The sequence below is a fragment of the Anoplopoma fimbria genome, chromosome 20 (assembly GCF_027596085.1).
Source record: "Anoplopoma fimbria isolate UVic2021 breed Golden Eagle Sablefish chromosome 20, Afim_UVic_2022, whole genome shotgun sequence".
Lineage (NCBI taxonomy): Eukaryota > Metazoa > Chordata > Actinopteri > Perciformes > Anoplopomatidae > Anoplopoma > Anoplopoma fimbria.
In genome coordinates, this window is record NC_072468.1 from 15510007 (window position 1) to 15528727 (window position 18721).

Genomic DNA, 18721 nt, shown 5'->3' on the forward strand with positions numbered 1-18721 from the left:
TGTTTGATTGTTTTGTTAAATGAATAACAATGTTAAAATGAGGCGATGTTTCAATAACTGAATACAAAAGTTTAATAGTTGCACAGTGGCACATTCTACAGAAAGGTTAGTAATTCTTGCATATATATATATATATATATATATATATATATATATATAGAAACAAAACAGGATTTTGGGGTTAAACTGTAGGCATTAACTGTCCAAAAAGGTGTCCAAAAACATACAGTAGAACATAACGTATTTGTCACTGTGTATTTAAACCTGTTCTTCTCCTACTGACACATAAAGTCAAAGTATCTTCTGTGAAAAAGGACCATAAAAGTTACAACTATTAAACAGTATAACAGAAGTTAGATTAGGCTTTTTGACTGAAGGGGGACTTGTCTGATCTGATCTTAACCAAACTATGTGATTGTGAAGACAAAGTCTCCCAATTTCTTAAGAAAGTTGGGACCCATTTAAACTTTGGGTTAAGTATTTCTCTCTGTCTCATTTCCTCATGGGCCCATCTGTTTGTTGACCAGCATGTGGTAAACTCCCTTTTGGGCCAGCAGCTGTTGATGTGTTCCCAGTTCGATCACCACTCCTTCACTGAAGACAGCAATGCGGTCTGCGTTTTGGACGGTGGACAGACGATGAGCCACAATGATACATGTCCTGCCTTTACTAGCCTCGTCCAACGCCTCCTGCACCACCTGGAAGAAGCAGAATGGCGACACTGTGACCTCACATTTACATATGTAGGGCAGACGGCAGCGCAGCACTTTCTCTGCTGAGAAGGTGATTAGCTGAAATCAGCCGTCCCCTCCAGGACCCTGCGGTGGGCAGGAAAGACTGCGGCCGACCCCTCCCTTCCTGGACATGAACTCTTTGAGCCATTCCCCTCTGGCTATGATCCACCATTAACAGGTACTTCCTGTTATTGGACCCCCACTGACAAGGACTCTTATGACGAGGGACAATGTATTCATTTTAATTTTGTTACATTTCACAAAATTTCCAGTGAGCATTGAGTAGACTTTATGTTTCACTACAACACTGTTATTAATCTCTGAGAGTATTTACGTTTTTAATGTCTCGTTTGATTTTTATTGGTATTTATATCTTATTCTGTGAAATCAGTGTCGGCTGATTACATTATTTTATGGAGAAAAAATAAATATCAGAGCTTTCCTATATTTTTCCTCTTTTATAATTACATTAAAAGATCTAATTAACACTAACAGTTAAATGGCAATTCACACCCCTGGGAAATAGCTTATTTTCCATTTAGTACATTTTAAATTATTAATATTTTAACACATTTTTTACTGCAATTTTAATCAAGTAAAATTTCAGTAAAATAACTTAATTTTTTTGTCTTTTTTTAAAATCTTAATTTCTTGTTCATTGGTCTTACTGGTGCATCATTAGTGGGAAGGATATATTTAGCAAACTGGTGACTTTGTTTAGACCCCTCCCCAAACACTCACCTTCTCACTCTCAGTGTCGAGTGCGGAGGTGGCCTCGTCCAGGAGCAGCACTTTGGGGTTGCGGAGAATGGCTCGGGCTATGGCTATACGCTGCTTCTGGCCACCTGACAGCTGCGTGCCTTTATCACCTGCCTGAGTGTTGTACTTCTGCTCATACAAACAGAGAGAGAGGGGGGGGGCACATTATTGATATATTAACACCTCACTGTGAACTCTTTTCTCTCGCTATTGTCAATTATTTACACTAGAGAAGAAGAAGAGCACTGGTTGCACCATTTTGCAATTAATTTAAATTAATTGATTAGAAATGTACCACTTTGAACACGGTGTCTACATCAGTTTATCTATGAGATGGTGACAAATTGTTATCTCTAAGCCTAAGCAAATATAGCCAAAACTACAGACAGACAGACAGACATCATATCCCAGTTGTACCGGTAGATGTCTGCTGTGAGATGTTGTAAACATTATAACTGTTCTTTATAAAAACATCACACTAGTCTTTTATTTCTGGCTTTGTCATGACTGAGAACAGAGCATCATTGAAACATCACAGCAGTTACCTGTGGCAGGCTTTCTATGAAGCTGTGAATGTTGGCTGCCTTTGCGGCTTCCTGTATCTCCGCAAAGGTCGCGGTGCGGCTGTTGTCTCCATAGGCGATGTTTTCGCTCAAAGTGCAGTCGAACAGCACAGGCTCCTGGGATACGATGCCTATCTGAGCTCTCAGCCATTGGACGTTCAGCTCTTTTGCATTTATATTGTCCAGCAGCTGAAGAAGAAAATGTTAGCGGTAATTATTGTAGAAGCGGTTGTTGGATTTGATGTCTAAAAGATGCAATAACTGTTTTCCTGAGCAAAATATCTGTCTATTTAGCTGCTAAATACTCCCCAAGTTAGTTGTTAACTTTGTCTTTGTGACGTTTAGTTCTGAGCAGGCAAATTCTTGAACATAGCTGCCTGTTATGGCAAAAAACTCTCTTTTCTCTCACAGAAGACAGTAATCAACAACATGAATCCCATCAAGATAAAAAGCAATGGATTGTGTAGTAAATATAAAAGCACACAGCTACACAATCCAAATACAGTGTCAAGGTCCCGGTCACATCAGTAGAGTGCTGTAAAGCAGCCATAAACACGTTGGCTAGCGAATCATTAGCTAGCTGACAGTAGGTGAAGAGGCACAAGTGTTAATCAGCCATAGAGTGTGGGTGTGTTTTTGTCTTCTCACCACTCTCCCTCTCTGGGATCGTAGAACCTCTCCAGCAGCTGGATGGTGGTGCTCTTTCCACATCCGCTGCTTCCCACCAGGGCCAGAGTCTCTCCCTTGCTCACCTTTAGATTCAGCCCTTGGAGGACGCACACATCGGGGCGTGAAGGATAGTTAAAAAAGACACTGTCAAAGTTCACGTTACCATCGAATCTGTCCTGGTGGTTTTAAGGGATGACACAGAAGAGTGATATGTCAGCTTGTGTGCAAAATGCTATAAATAAATACATTATATGTTTGGTGTTTCAGGTTTTGTGTTACGTACTGGTGACTGGCCCTCCTGTGAGAGATTGTCGATGGCAGACTCCTTTTCCAGCAGCATCATAAGGTGGGCAGCAGAAATTTTGGCCTTAGCATAGTTTGGAGCAAAGGAGTTGGCCTCTCCGAGAGCCATGGCACCATACAGTATAGCAGAAACCACACTGGAAGAGAAGGTCAAGTAGTCATTAGTTATACCTTTCACATTTAAGAGTCAACAGAGTGTTAAGCGAAGATACTTTACTCTTATATTTTAGTAACCTAACTTTCCCAATATCCCTTTTTAATCTACCTTAAATGACCATTTAGTTAATTTATACAATATAATGGATTCAGTATCTGCTTGTTTCTGTATTTCTATAAGCTACATCACTCTGATATTGAATAAATATTTACATTTCAAATATTTTTTTTATGATTGCACAATTAAATCAAATAGATTTCCCTATATACATTTCCATAATTCATCCTGACTGAGTGTCTTTGGAAAACTAAATCTAAATCTGAGGGTTTACAATGCATCTGTGTTGTATTCATGAGTTAATATTTGTTGATAAGTGACCTTCAGACTTCCTCTTTGTGTAACAGGTAGAAAATAAATTAAGGAGGTGGCTTAGTTGCGTTAGCATAACTAAAACACGTGTGTGTGTGTGTGTGTGTGTGTGTGTGTGTGTGTGTGTGTGTGTGTGTGTGTGTGTGTGTGTGTGTGTGTGTTTGTTATATCACCAAAGATGCTTTGTGAGACTATGTCCTCTGGGCTTATCATTCACAGTGGCCTCTCACATACTTCAGGTTATGGGTCACCTAGGTTTGCACGCAATCAGTAAATTAAGAGACAAGACAAAGTCCATCTGTTTACTCACAGGAATACTCCCTCAACATCCATCCTTCCAGCCGTAATGAGCCAAGCTCCAAAGCGGAAACATCCTGCATAAGCAAAGTAGATCATGGCCTGGGTAAGGGAAAAGGTGAAACCATGCACATGGGCGTTTTTCTGGGAGTTCCTGTTCAGAGAGTGTGAGAAAGGTGACAGCAGAGAGGTCACTCCTCAAATAATCAAATTTTTGTTAAAATAGATATATAATATAAGTTCATATATCGGATAAGGAAGATGGATTTGTGGTTTAATGGCTCGTACTTGTATGGTGCTACAAGGTTTTCCTGATACAAACACTCAAACTTGTGTTCTCTGTTTAGAGAGACGACAGTACGGATATTTTCGATGGCCTCTGTAGCAATCTGTAGAGACAAACCAAACAAACATTATATCTGCTGTGTATCACAAGAAAATAATTAGCATGTTTCTCTGGCACATATCATACTGATTCCCTACTTTTCCAGCCTTCTCCAGCTCCTTTTTGTCTTGGGCAGCGTATCCTGTGAGCGCCTTCATCTCTACAGCTCCAGCCGCTGCCATGAAGGGCACCACAGCCAGGACGAGCAAGGTCAGCTCCCAGCCGTACACAAAGGAGAGGATCACAGAGGTGCCCATGTTGGCTACGTTCTGGGCCAGCGTGGCCATACGTACTCCTGTAGCCTGAGCAGGCGTGAAAGATGGGAACAAAGTAAGTGACTGGAACACAGATTTTCAGAGACGAGTTATTGTTGTAGTCTTTGGCAAATGGCTTTGTTAATTTTGTGTGTGTGTGTGTGTGTGTGTGAGACTTCCGCTGAGACTTACCCCTTGCACTTGGGCTGCGTCTGTGGCCAGTCTCGTAGTGAGCGCTCCAACACTGTTTTTGGGTTCATCATACCAGCTGAGGTCCTACGAGAAATAACAGGGAATGATATTTTCCATTGGCCATGGAAATAAATACATCCATCCATTATCTTTTAACCCAGCTGACATTGGACAAAGTGCTAGCCACCACACCACCGTGCAACCCCAAATAACACAACATTAAAAAACGACTAAATAATAAACAAAGTATAAGCTTTGAAAAAACATTTCAACTTATTAAGCATAAAATTCCTGGAGAAACTCAGGCCCGACAGAGAGCTAACAGAGAAGAGAGGCAAAGTTACACTTACCTGTCTCATCATGGCCTTAAAGGCACCGAGTCTCAGTCTAAGGGTCAGAATCTCTCCAGATTTACCAAAACAGAAGCCCTATCAAAAGTTTACAGAAAGAAGGCATGAGCACATGTGTACATTGGCTTTTTGTGACTTACTGGCCAAGCACCTGCAAGTTTTTATATTGCAACGATATCATCTGGATAAAGCATGTGTCTGTGCAGGTGACACTTGTAGAGGCACGCTCATAGTATCAGACTGTAAACCTGTGTGATAGGTATCAAGGTTTTTTCACATTTTTAACCATTCTTAGTTTTTAGTTAAAAAGGATAGAAGTAAATAAAAGTATTTGGGGGCTTAGTTATATATGGTTTAAGAAACAGTTATACATTTTGGGAAATTCGCCTATTAGCTTTCTTGCCGGGAACTAAATGCTTGATTGATAAGATTGATACCAGTCTCATGTCTGTCCATTAAATATACAGCAACAGCCAGAAGACAGTTTTGTATTCTAAGTTAAACTAACCAGGTGCTTGCTGTATGACTTCAAATTTATTGTACAGACATGAGATTATCAATTTCTCATCTTAGTCTCAGCAAGAAATCAATTAAGTGTATTTCCGAAAATATCAAATTCCTTTTGGGGCAATGAACACCCCCGGTACATAAATATACATCAACATTCATGTGTGTATGTAATACCTGTAGAAACATGGAGACGAACGTTATAGCTCCAATAACAACAAACATCAGAGAATAGAATGAAGCTTTTTCCCTGATTATATCTGGATCTGGTTCTGCAAACACCTGAGAGGAGAAAAAAACAACAGATAATTTCTAGCTTTCTACAACATCTGACATAATGTTGCACAATGAAGCTTTAAAATAACATGTGTGTTACACAGATACAAGGAGTAACGTACGGTGATGATCTTGGAGAAGATGATGGCAAACAACGGTTGCATAGCTCCGTTAAAGGTGGCGCAGATGGTCCCTACCAAAATATACGGCCACTCGTTACGGTTGAGTTTCAACAAATCAGGAAACGACATGAGGGAAACACTTTCATCCTACAGAAAGAGAGAGAAAAAGCTGAGCCACATATCCTTTCATGTCCTACCATTTTTTTTTGTCAACAAGATATTCATGAAGTTAGACTGTGGTGAACTGAATTCAGTATGTAACTGTTGGAATGTGGGGAAATACCAAAGGAAAGAGGAGAAAGTATCGTGCCATTAAAAATATCTTTACAACTGTGTACATAGTTCAGAGGCAGGGGTAGGACAGAAAATATAAGACCTGTACCACCTGTTTCCAAACTGGATCACTACTAAAAAGAAGAGGCTAAATAGTATTACCGGAGTCCTATTTCCCTATACATTTTGGCCACTATTAATAATCTTACCTAATTATCGGTTACTTATTCAAGATGAAATCGGATACAATCTTATTAAGTGTCGTAAAAAAATATATCTGTACCAAGGTAGGGGTGGTTTGGGAACGGAACAAACTTTGGAGGGATATTCCTTTTAACTGTATTTATTTTACCACCTGGGACCACAATCATCTGTACAACTTTTTGTACAAATTTTTTTATTTTGTTTGGATTTTCACTTGATAGGAACTATGTTGTGCTGGGACACATTTAGTCATGGCAAGCTCCTAAAGATAAGATAAGATAAGATAAGATAAGATAATCCTTTATCTTATCTTATGAAGATATAAAATGAAGACATGTGAAGCAAAGCGGCATAATTTTTTATACTCCACTCAGATATTTAGGTTTTAAAGTGTTAAAGCGTTCGAAGAGTAATGTTTTTCAAGTGAACTTATTTCCCTCTCGGTTGAGGGCAGCCATCGAGGTATGTTTACTTAATGATAATGTTTCATTGTGCATATTTGCATGCAAACAGCTTATTTTGTATGTTGAAATGTATTTGAACAGACTGACGGTGGATTGATGACAGTGGTGTGGACTGAGATGCAGGTAAGACGAGTAAATCCATCAGTAACTCAGTAAGAAGAACTAAGGTTGTGTGTGTTTCCTGGCGAGAGTGATAAAGACAAACCTGAAGAGAAACTGTGAATATGAAATACCCTTCGCTACAGGGTTTAGTGGTAAAAGTTCACTTTAAGATAAGTTCAGTTTGTTACCAGAGACCCCTCTCATACTTCCTCAGAACAGACATTTGGCAGGATTTTTCACATATCTTAATAAATCGTCAGCATATAAGAAGACTGAATGCTCCCTGCCCCCTCTTTAAATCCATCCAAACCATTCAAACAACACAGAGTAAAAGCTAAGTGTTTGATAGCAAGGACAAATTACAGAGGGGAGAGGGGACAGCCTTGAATCGCCCCTCGTTGTCATGTTAATTACATGAATCTTAAAGAGTGAGCTTGAGCAGAGGACAGAGAGAAGACACAGGTATAATGTTAGCTGTTAAGGGCTGAAAATTTAACTTAACCCATTTCAAAAGACTTCCTGGCATCTTACAATATACAGTACCAGTCAGAAGTTTGGACACACCTTCTCATTCAACTACTTTGAAGAATCTAAAATATAAAACATATTCTGGTTTGTTGACCACATAATTCCATATGTGTTCCTTCATAGTTTGGATGTCTTCAATATTAATCTACAATGTAGAAAAAAACAAAAAAAAAAACATTGAATGAGAAGGTGTGTCCAAACTTTTGACTGGTACTGTATGTACGCCATGTAGTAGTGGGGTTGGACTATGAGAGTATATAATGTTGTTTTGCAATGTTGAGCCAGCCACTCAAAACCTGGAGATGTTGCACAACAGCTCACCTCTTCTGTCTCGGAGTCCTTCAACTTGTCTTTCACCTCTTTCTCTCCCTCTGAGGCAGCGAAGGAGGAGCCTCTTGAAATCTTCCTCCGGTGCAGAGAGGACTGAGAGAGGGTCTTGACTAACGGGCTCTTCTCGTTTACAGAATGCTCACACTCAACCTCCTCCCTCTCCTCGACTTTTTGAAAGGTCTGCGTCGGAGAAGGAAACAATATCAAAGATGACCATTATGAAATTCAAGTTCCCCTCGAGTTCAAGCCCAACCAATTGATGTGTCAAGTGTTTGTGTGTGTCTACCTGCATGGTGACCAGTGTGTGGTAGATTCCCTGTTTTTCCATCAGTTGACTGTGAGTCCCCAGTTCTGCTACTTCACCTTGCTGAAAGCCAGCGATGAGGTCTGCGTTTCTGATGGTTGAGAGGCGGTGGGCAACAACTATGGTGGTACGACCCTTTTGGACCTGCACGAAAAGATGTGTGTCCGTGTGATATTTCTATGCTTACATTTAAAAGAAGGAACTAAACTTGTACATACAAATAAAGATACATGTTCGCAGTTGACACATTTTTATAATTTAGTGATTAGAGTCTACGGCTCTATGAAGATGTAATCAGACACAGTGTTGCTTTGAGCAGAATGCTAACTTCGGAATGTTTACATGCTCACAATACAAACGATGATGTTCCCCCATCCTTTGACCATCCTTTATTTACAAGTTAGTATGCTAACATGTCAAACAAGTTAGTATGCCAACATGTCAAACATGTCAAACAAGTTAGTATGCTAACATGTCAAAGGCTAAACATAAGTACAGTTGAGGCTAATAGGAAAGACATAAGTTTTGCATAAAAAAGTGCAAATAGGCTAAAGCTTTTCTGAACGAGACAGAGCATGCGTTTGTGTAGATTTCTACCTTGTCGAGTGCATCTTGCACAATGGTCTCACTCTCGGAATCAAGAGCAGATGTGGCTTCGTCCAACAGAAGGATTTTGGGGTTGCGGACTAGAGCTCGAGCAATCGCAATCCTCTGCTTCTGTCCTCCACTCATTTGAGTCCCTCGGTCTCCGACCATCGTCTCAAACTTCTGCTCAACGATAAGAGTCCCAATATTAGCAAGTGGTGGACAGAGCTTTTTGATACACACAGAAGACAGTGAGTGATGAATACAGTCATACATCAGGAAAGTCCATGATGAAATTGTAAGCATTGGCCTCCTTGGCAGCTTGTCTGATCTCATCCTGCGTCACGTCAGGTCGACCGTATCTGATGTTCTCAGCGATGGTGGTGGCAAAGAGGATGGGCTCCTGACTCACAACTCCGATCATCTCTCTCAGGTAGCGGATGTTAAGAGAACGGATGTCGTGACCGTCAATAGTCACCTACAGTGCAGGAGTCAAACATACACAGCACTTAATCCAAATCTAAACACAGCAGAGTATTTCAAAACAGCATACCCTATGTTGTTAAAAGAATATGGGAAAATGGGAAATGTAGTGTGCTTGTATAGCACTTTTCTAATCTTCTGACCACTCAAAGCGCTCAAAGTGCGAGAGTTAGATGAGAAGATTTGATACAACTCTTATTTCCGTGTGATAAATATACAGTGGGTACGGAAAGTATTCAGACCCCTTTAAATTTTTCACTCTTTGTTTCATTGCAGCCATTTGCTAAAATCGAAAAAGTTCATTTTTTTTCGCAGTAATGTACACTCAGCAACCCATCTTGACAGAAAAAAACAGAAATGTAGAAATTTTTGCAAATTTATTAAAAAAGAAAAACTGAAATATCACATGGTCATAAGTATTCAGACCCTTTGCTCAGTATTGAGTAGAAGCACCCTTTTGAGCTAGTACAGCCATGAGTCTTCTTGGGAATGATGCAACAAGTTTCTCACACCTGGATTTGGGGATCCTCTGCCATTCTTCCTTGCAGATCCTCTCCAGTTCTGTCAGGTTGGATGGTGAACGTTGGTGGACAGCCATTTTCAGGTCTCTCCAGAGATGCTCAATTGGGTTTAGGTCAGGGCTCTGGCTGGGCCAGTCAAGAATGGTCACAGACTTGTTCCGAAGCCACTCCTTTGTTATTTTAGCTGTGTGCTTCGGGTCATTGTCTTGTTGGAAGGTGAACCTTCGGCCCAGTCTGAGGTCCTGAGCACTCTGGAGGAGGTTTTCTTCCAGGATATCTCTGTACTTGGCCGCATTCATCTTTCCTTCAATTGCAACCAGTCGTCCTGTCCCTGCAGCTGAAAAACACCCCCATAGCATGATGCTGCCACCACCATGTTTCACTGTTGGGATTGTATTGGGCAGGTGATGAGCAGTGCCTGGTTTTCTCCACACATACCGCTTAGAACGCCAAAAAGTTCAATCTTGGTCTCATCAGACCAGAGAATCTTATTTCTCATAGTTTGGGAGTCCTCCATGTGTTTTTTGGCAAACTCTATGCGGGCTTTCATATGTCTTGCACTGAGGAGAGGCTTCCGTCGGGCCACTCTGCCATAAAGCCCCGACTGGTGGAGGGCTGCAGTGATAGTTGACTTTGTGGAACTTTCTCCCATCTCCCTACTGCATCTCTGGAGCTCAGCCACAGTGATCTTTGGGTTCTTCTTTAGCTCTCTCACCAAGGCTCTTCTCCCACGATTGCTCAGTTTGGCTGAACGGCCAGGTCTAGGAAGAGTTCTGGTCATCCCATACTTCTTCCATTTAAGGATTATGGAGGCCACTGTGCTCTTAGGAACCTTGAGTGCTGCAGAAATTCTTTTGTAACCTTGGCCAGATCTGTGCCTTGCCACAATTCTGTCTCTGAGCTCCTTGGGCAGTTCCTTCGACCTCATGATTCTCATTTGTTCTGACATGCACTGTGAGCTGTAAGATCTTATATAGACAGGTGTGTGCCTTTCCTAATCAAGTCCAATCAGTTTAATTAAACACAGCTGGACTCCAATGAAGGCGTAGAACCATCTCAAGGAGGATCAGAAGAAATGGACAGCATGTGAGTTAAATATGAGTGTCACAGCAAAGGGTCTGAATACTTATGACCATGTGATATTTCAGTTTTTCTTTTTTAATAAATTTGCAAAAATTTTTCTGTCAAGATGGGTTGCTGAGTGTACATTAATGCGAAAAAAAAATGAACTTTTTCGATTTTAGCAAATGGCTGCAATGAAACAAAGAGTGAAAAATTTAAAGGGGTCTGAATACTTTCCGTACCCACTGTAAAGCTTGGCACAGTCACTTATCTGAGTTTCTGCCATTTGTTTGGCCACCTCACAGTATAGCACGACCAGAAACTGTATTTACAAATGCAGACGTGATAATCAAAGTTTCAAGAATCTCTATGTTGATTTTTTTATATCAATGTAAAAGACAGAATTTGCAGTAAATGGGCTGAAACAAACAAAACACTACTTTGATCTTTATCTTAATGTGACACCTGCTCTTATAAAATGACAACATGTTATAGGAGTGCAATGCTAAATTGATGGAGTACTCTTTAGAGTCCTGAACTCTAGCAGAGTGGATATGGTGACAAATGCTGAATAAATCCTTTGAATGAAGTGATTTGAATATGACTTACAGATCCTTCTTGAGGATCGTAGAACCTCTGCAACAGCTGGACGGTGGTGCTTTTACCACAGCCGCTGCTACCAACCAAGGCGGTGGTCTGCCCACTCTTCATACTCAGAGACAAGTTATCCAATATCTACAAATGTAAACAATGTCAGTAATGAGATACAGGTAATATAATGTATGTTTTAGAGCTCAGTAAACTGTCTAAGGGAACATACTTTGAAATCCGGCCTTGAGGGGTAGCTGAAGTGGATGTTCTTGAACTCTATGTTTCCTTGGATGGAATCAGGCTTGAAGCCGGCCTCTGAATAGCTGTCGATGGTCGGATTCTGTTGAGACAAGAGTTTTACTTAAAAAAAACTCTGTTTTTATTTGTAGTTTCGACACAGTTGGATAGAGAACCTGATTCTTATCACAACCTCAAACAGACAATGGGAGGAAGGCTGTTAGCCCCTCCATGTTTGGGTAAGCGTATTTAGAAAGGCTCATGTGTTTTTTCCACAGCTCTTTGTATTTTCACTGCACGATGCTGTTCTCCCTCAAAGGTTGAGCTTTGTGTTTTAACAAAGAATTTGACTGTTTTATGTCACTCTTCTGTATTTCAGACTAGACAGTATAAACTAGAAACTATGAAGCACCTTTCTAGATCAAAGTCAGATATTAGGTCCAAAGAGAGAGTTAACAGGTTTTGGAGCCATGACTTTGAGTTCACAGTCTCCCTCAGTTTCGAGCTTGTACGATAAAATAAATATTAAGATTAACAAACGGCTGCACGGTGGCTAGCAACGTCACCTCACAGCAAGAGGGGCCCGGGGGGCCCGGGGTCAATACCGGGGCTAGACAGGCCCTATGTATGCTTCAGACGCTCATTTGTGCCCACTGCCATCAGACTGTACAACAACAGCGGAGACCACAGTCTGTCATCATGCTGACCAGCCCCCCCCATGTGGATATACTGTACATTTTTTTTATTTGTATTCTTATTTTTTATTTTATTCTATTTTTATTTTTATTTTATTGTATAATATGTGTATTTATTATCTGTTTCTGTGTAGTTGAGCTGCTGCAACACTTGAATTTCCCCCATGGGGATCAATAAAGGAATATAATGTATGTTTTCATGTTTTCCACGTGTCGGCGTGGGTTCTCTCCTGGTTCTCTAGCTTCCTCCCACAGTCCAAAGACATGTTGCTTAGGTTAATTGATGACTTTAAAAATTGGCTGTAATGGTTGTCTGTCTATAAATGTCAGCCCTACGATACTCTAAGTAAGAGCGTCTTCAGCCCCTGTTACAGTTTAAAATGTTTGAAGACCCATCCTGCACTTAAGGTCTCTGACAATCTGCAAAGTTTTCATTTCATCTCTCCCTCGTCTTTCCCCCAATATAACAGCAGGTGAAGGAGGTGTGTGTGGAGCCAATAGTCCCCTGTTACTGCGTAGCGTGCTAAACTCTTAGCCCGAAAACTTTTTAGCTGTCCAATCAAAGGCAGGTATTGAATTGTACACCGCTTAACTTTTCCGTTTAACTGTAAAATACGTCACAGAGCAGAAGCTAAAGAAACCTGACTTTTGTTTAGCTGGCTCTTTTATTGAAACTGGTTATGGAACATGTTTCTGAAGCTATATGGACATTTTTTTACTTCCACTGATGGTAATCAAAGACATGCAATGATAAGAAAGTTGCTGTACCTGTGTGATATGGGTACAATATTTGTAAAACTTATTTAACCTCATGGTACATTCCCAGTTAGTTCAGGGTGGTGAGAGCCACAGCTGTGCCATATCAACCAGATGACTTGACAGCAGGTGCTCCAATTAGAGCAAAATCCAACATATCTGACTCTAATTTGTCGGCTGAATCAAAGCGGCGCCCCAGAGTGCCAGATTACAGCGGTGCATGTTCTGTAATACAAACTGACAACTGTTCAGCAGCAGCAAGATCTAAAAAAAAATATTTTTAACATGTGTGCTTTGGGGAAGAATGATGCATCGCTTACATGATCAATAATGCTGTACACTTTATGTGCAGCTCCTCGAGCACTGGCAAATGTCTGGATGTTAGGAGAGGTCTGTCCCACACTGAACGCTCCAATAAGCACAACGAAGAACACCTTAGGAGACAAAAAAACAGTGTTAGCTACAGCAACCGTCTTTTTCAGAGTCTCCCTTATGTTCAAAAGGAAGCAATTTTGAGAAATTGTGTCATAATATGCCCACTCACAGTGAGCACAGTTCCAATGGTGTACTCATTACTCAGGATGAGTGTACTCCCGTACCAGAAGGCCAGAGCATAGGACAGGTAGATCATCAGGAAGTTGAAGCCAAAGGCAAAGTTAGCATATGTCGCCTTCTTTATTCCCATGTTCTTTGCATCCTCTAAATTTGTATTATATCTTTGGTGCAAGACACACAGAGACACAAGCATGAGTGAAACAGAAAGCAATAAGATTGCAATGACATCGTAGCAGTAGAAAGCAATAATCCAATCTAATGGAGTTTTATCCAGTTACAGCTTTTTCTTGGACTTTCTGAAGCAAGATATATTTGCCCTGCCCAGATGTCTTGTTTTGAAGTAAAAAAAAAAAAACCCAGATTAGGTTCCATAACTTTCCATAAGATTATTTCAGTATCAATATTAAACGGGTAACACTTTGGATTTGGAAATTCCAGACTTATACATTACATTCATACTAAATGTAAGTCGTTATTATACGCCACCCACTGTATTAATTCAATATTTTATTTGTTAACTATCTTTACTATTTGTTTACTATTGTTTAAAACACCTGTTTTTATGTGAATTGTTCATCTTATGTGGTACACATTGAGTTCTATCTTTTTGTATGAACTGTGCAATGCAAATCAAGTTTTATTATATTATATATTGTCACAGTCACGCCTGTTCACTCTTCCTGCACTCTAATAATAATAATACATTTTATTTAACAGCGCCTTTCAGGTCACTCAAGGACACTTTACAAATTTAAAACAATTTAAAACAAGGGCAAACAAATAACAAAACCATTAAAAGTGCAAGTAAAAAACATGACAACTACAGTGAAAATGCTATCCTGAAAAGGTGGGTTTTGAGAGAGGATTTGAACTGAGGGAGGGAGTCAATATTTCGGATGTGAGGTGGGAGTGAGTTCCAGAGTTTGGGAGCAGAGCGGCTGAAAGCTCTGCTCCCCATGGTGGTGAGCCGGGCAGAGGGGACAGTGAGGTGGATGGAAGAGGAGGATCTGAGGGAGCGGGTGGAGGTGGCAGTGTGAAGGAGATCAGACAGGTAGGGAGGGGCAAGGTTGTGGATGGCTTTAAAGGTATGAAGGAGAATTTTGAAGTTGATACGGAAGTTGATTGGAAGCCAGTGGAGTTGTTCTAGGATGGGGGTGATGTGGTGGACTCTGTCTATTTCTCTCAGCTCACAGCCCAGCCCCCTCTCTCTCACCACACTCTCCCTCACTCACCTAATCAGCCTCATGCAGTGCACCTGTCTGCCACACCCACCTCATCAGCACAATCACTCTCACCTGCTCACTCTGCTGCACCTACACCCTGCAGTATAAATACCCCAGTCTCACACACACTCACTGCCAGATCGTTCTCCGCATTATGCCAGACCTTCCAGCGTTATTCCCCGGACTGATTTCCCGTTGCCGACCCTGCTTGTTTGGACTTCTCCGCCTTGCCTCTGCCCCGGTTAACCGACTCAGCCTTCTGTCCCCGACCACGAGATTTGCCTTTGCTCCTTTTGGTTTTTGTCTGCCTGCTCCGCTGACGGATCAGCGCTCTCTAGAGTGGAATATTCCCCATGAGTTATCCCCTGTCTGTCTGTCTGCTGTTTGTTCCGCTTTGAATAAAGCTCCTGAACATTACCCTGCCTCCTGGTCGTACTGCACTTGGGTCCACACACACCACCCGTTACAATATACATAAATCATATTTTACATACCTCTTGATTTCTCTGTCCTGACCACCAAAGGCAAATACTGTCCTGATAGCAGAGATGACCTCTGATGCCACAGCTCCAGCTTTGGCATATGCAGTCTGCTCTTTAGAAGTGAAAGTCGCTAGCACCTATTCAGACGAGGAGACGGACATAATGTTATCAACAATACCTCCAGGGGGCTGTGTCCTTGTGATAAATGGTCCATATGAATAGCAAGAGAAAGTGAACTTGAAAAGAGCAACACGTCGATGACGAAGAGAAGCTTACCTTAGAGAAAATTCCAGCTGAAATGCCAAGCGCAGGGCTCACAGCCAGGATGACAAGAGTGAGCTTCCAGCCTTTGGCGAAGCCAATGATGAAGGCTGTGATGAAGGTGCTCGTGGCCTGAATAAGCTTCCCAGTCTTTTCACCAATACCCTCTTGGATCTTATAGACATCACTGTGCATGCAAATATAATCCACATGTTCACCACATGTATGTATTAAAAATGAAAATTGCTTTTGCCATGTGAAACTGTATTGATCCTGACTTTGGTGTTTTAATTTTCAAATAAAGGATCATATTATAGGATAAATAGAGATCCTAAAATCAAGGATGAAAAATTGTATTCATTAGTCGATCAACAGAAAATGATTATGCATATTTTTGATAATCATTTAATTGTTTGATTGTAATTAAATTGTTGGTTTTTTTAAAAATAAAAAATCCCAAAAGGTCGACTGGTTCCATCTTTTCAATTTGACTCTTCTGTCTTTTGGTTCGATTGAAAATATGTCAACCATTTCTCACTTACATAGACCAAATGATGAATCAAATATTTGAGAAATTGATTTGAAAGGTCTGTTTTACAATAATTTTGCTGCATACGAAATAGAGTGTGTTTCTTGTCTGTTACCCACTCTGTGAGACGTGTGTTGAGCTCTCCTGTTTCAGTGACATCGAACCAGCCGATGTCCTGCTGCATGATGCGGTGGAAAAACAACGTGCGGATGCGTTTTGCCTGGCGCCCGGCAGACAGGGTCCAGGCGGCCACCTGCCCGTAGGCTACCACCAGCACAACAAACCCCAATATGACATAGCTAATGGCATATCTGGAATAAGAAAAGCACTGTGACACATATGTCTTTAAAACGTCTGCTTAGACTTGAGAAAAATGTAAAACTATCTATTTTGTTTAATAAAGTGGAAGTTGGTAATAGACGATTCAAGTGACAAAATGGTTAACTGATGCCATTTTACATCTAGAGAAACCCCTGCAAGTTCCCTGACAAACAAAAAAACACATCCATCAACATTAAAACTCAACATTTTGGAAGTATTTGCACCCAACAACAACATCTTTCTCTGCTTATGCTGATCGTATAAAGTCTTACCCAGTCATTTCTTCCTCTAAGGTGCTGTTTCTTGGTATGTAGGTGACGTCTAAAGACACAAGGTAATAAACAACATTGTTAAATGGTGGTTTGCCTCATCATCACATCTGCCCATGTCTGAAAACTGGAAACTCACTGGTGTTGTTGGGGTTGGTTTGTCCTGTAGCGGAGCTCTGTATAAGGCTGTCTGTCATGTCCCCAAACACAATACACATGAGCGGAAGCATTGCACCGTTGGTGATTGCACAGACTGTCCCAACCAGGATCATGACAACGTCCAAGCCTTTTGAAAACCTAAACTTCACTCGTATAAAGGAGTGTAGTTTGGAAAAGACGAAAAACAGAACAAAAGAAATCAGTATCTGTATGTTGCTCCTGATAATTTGCAGGGTTTAAAAAAAAAAAAAAAAAAAAAAAAAAAATGCAATCAGAAGGGGGGAAAGACTTTAAACTTGAAACAGCTATTATACTCTCACAGCAGGGGACAAGTGGAGTCAAACCCAAACAAAAGGAGGATATGCAGCACTCCCCTCCTCTCCCCAACCTCCTTTTACTTCACACAGTCACACAAACCTGGACACACACATGCTTGTATGATCATACCACATACAGCCTTACAGCATTACTTTTATTATCAGTTTTTTACTCGCTAACCTTAGGCTGATTTAAAAAAACATTTTTAAAAAATCATTACAGCTTCTCTGTGATCTGTTTTTTCGTACACACAAGCACATAACATACCATTTCAATTGCATTTTACAGCAATATTAAAACAGTATCTTCACTGGAAAACTGACATATAACTCAGAGAACAGAGAAAATTGCCCTCCCAGTTTCAATCAAACAGAGCAGGGTAAACCTGTATTTGGCATAATTTTTGTGATGTTATCTGTCCCTGTTTGTAGAACTAACTGTTTTCTTTGCTGCCTATTTTGACCAGGACTCCCTGGCAGAAGAGATGTTGTATCTCGATGTGACCTTTCTGAAAGGTAGAAAGAATAACACCGTAGAAAGTATAAAACAAAGCTACAACAAGTGCTTCAAAAGAATAATTACATTGCATTAACGATTGACAGAAAGAGATCACAGTGTGATGACTGAGCTTACCACATCAATGGGGCCAACCATGGGCAACTTTGGCTCTTTTTCTTTCTCCTTTTTCTTTTTCTTTTTCTTTTCCTTGCTTTCACTGTAGAATATAAAAGCATTATGCATGAATATATATATATATATTTGGCAGAGAATAACTGAGACACCTGTTAAAGTTTGGGCACCTATGAATCGACGCTGTTTTAAAAACATAGCTCTTGAAAACTGCTCAACTTGGTCACAGAAAGAGAAAGAGAGAGAGAGAGATAATTTAAAGCGCATTACCTTAAATGTCCATTTCTTTCTTGTTTGGCCGCGGCCGATTTTTCCATTTCTTCCTTGACATCCATGTCTGAGTGTTGTCTAAAGTTTCACGTCTCAAACTATAACTACTTATATGATACTCTCTGAGATAAGAAAAAAATAAAACAAAACTTTAAATCACCAAAAAGCAGCATCAGGATCCAAAGCTAATTGGCTCAGTCTGCGTTGTATTCTGTATCATTCAACTGCAGAAGTAATAATGAATGAAATAGAATGTCAAACACAGGCATACACCTTACCGGTTCTCTACCGACCACTCCTACTGCACACACGCGTGCTTTTCCAGTCCCTCGTCCCTCTTCCCTCCTCTCGTGCCTCATCCAGACCGCTAGGACCGCCGCAGGGTGATATCTTTCTATTTGCAGTGCGAGCCTCGGTCAACGGCTGGCCGTTGCTCGCTTCAGGGTTATAAGGCGGAGCTTTTGAATTGTTCTCAGTTCATTTGCGGCTTCTCCCCCGTCATTGGCTGTCAGCTGACCGGGGCTATGGATGAGGTTACAGAAGACTGATTCACTGTCATAATGCATATTTAACCTCCCCTACTTAAAGGAAGCATTACACAATTTGGGGCGAGATAAGCCTAACATTCCGAG

At 40.8% G+C, this 18721-nt stretch overlaps 1 protein-coding gene across 1 annotated transcript; it reads right to left on the minus strand.

The window, feature by feature from the left end:
- Window positions 1–185: 185 nt before the first annotated feature.
- abcb4 (ATP-binding cassette, sub-family B (MDR/TAP), member 4) lies at window positions 186–18478 on the minus strand. The gene is made up of 29 exons (XM_054621314.1): window positions 18368–18478; window positions 18090–18211; window positions 17823–17904; window positions 16852–17014; window positions 16716–16764; window positions 16242–16433; window positions 15609–15780; window positions 15345–15469; window positions 13617–13788; window positions 13393–13506; window positions 11614–11724; window positions 11403–11528; window positions 9002–9205; window positions 8740–8910; window positions 8125–8286; window positions 7830–8018; window positions 5938–6084; window positions 5717–5821; window positions 5033–5110; window positions 4683–4766; window positions 4335–4538; window positions 4140–4240; window positions 3865–4005; window positions 3009–3165; window positions 2705–2901; window positions 2539–2542; window positions 2039–2245; window positions 1476–1622; window positions 186–698 (listed from the first exon to the last, which is right to left on the minus strand). Exons 2-29 carry the CDS (start codon window positions 18152–18154, stop codon window positions 501–503), a joined length of 3867 nt encoding a protein of 1288 aa, XP_054477289.1. The 5' UTR covers window positions 18155–18211; window positions 18368–18478; the 3' UTR covers window positions 186–500.
- Between the last annotated feature and the right edge of the window lie 243 nt (window positions 18479–18721).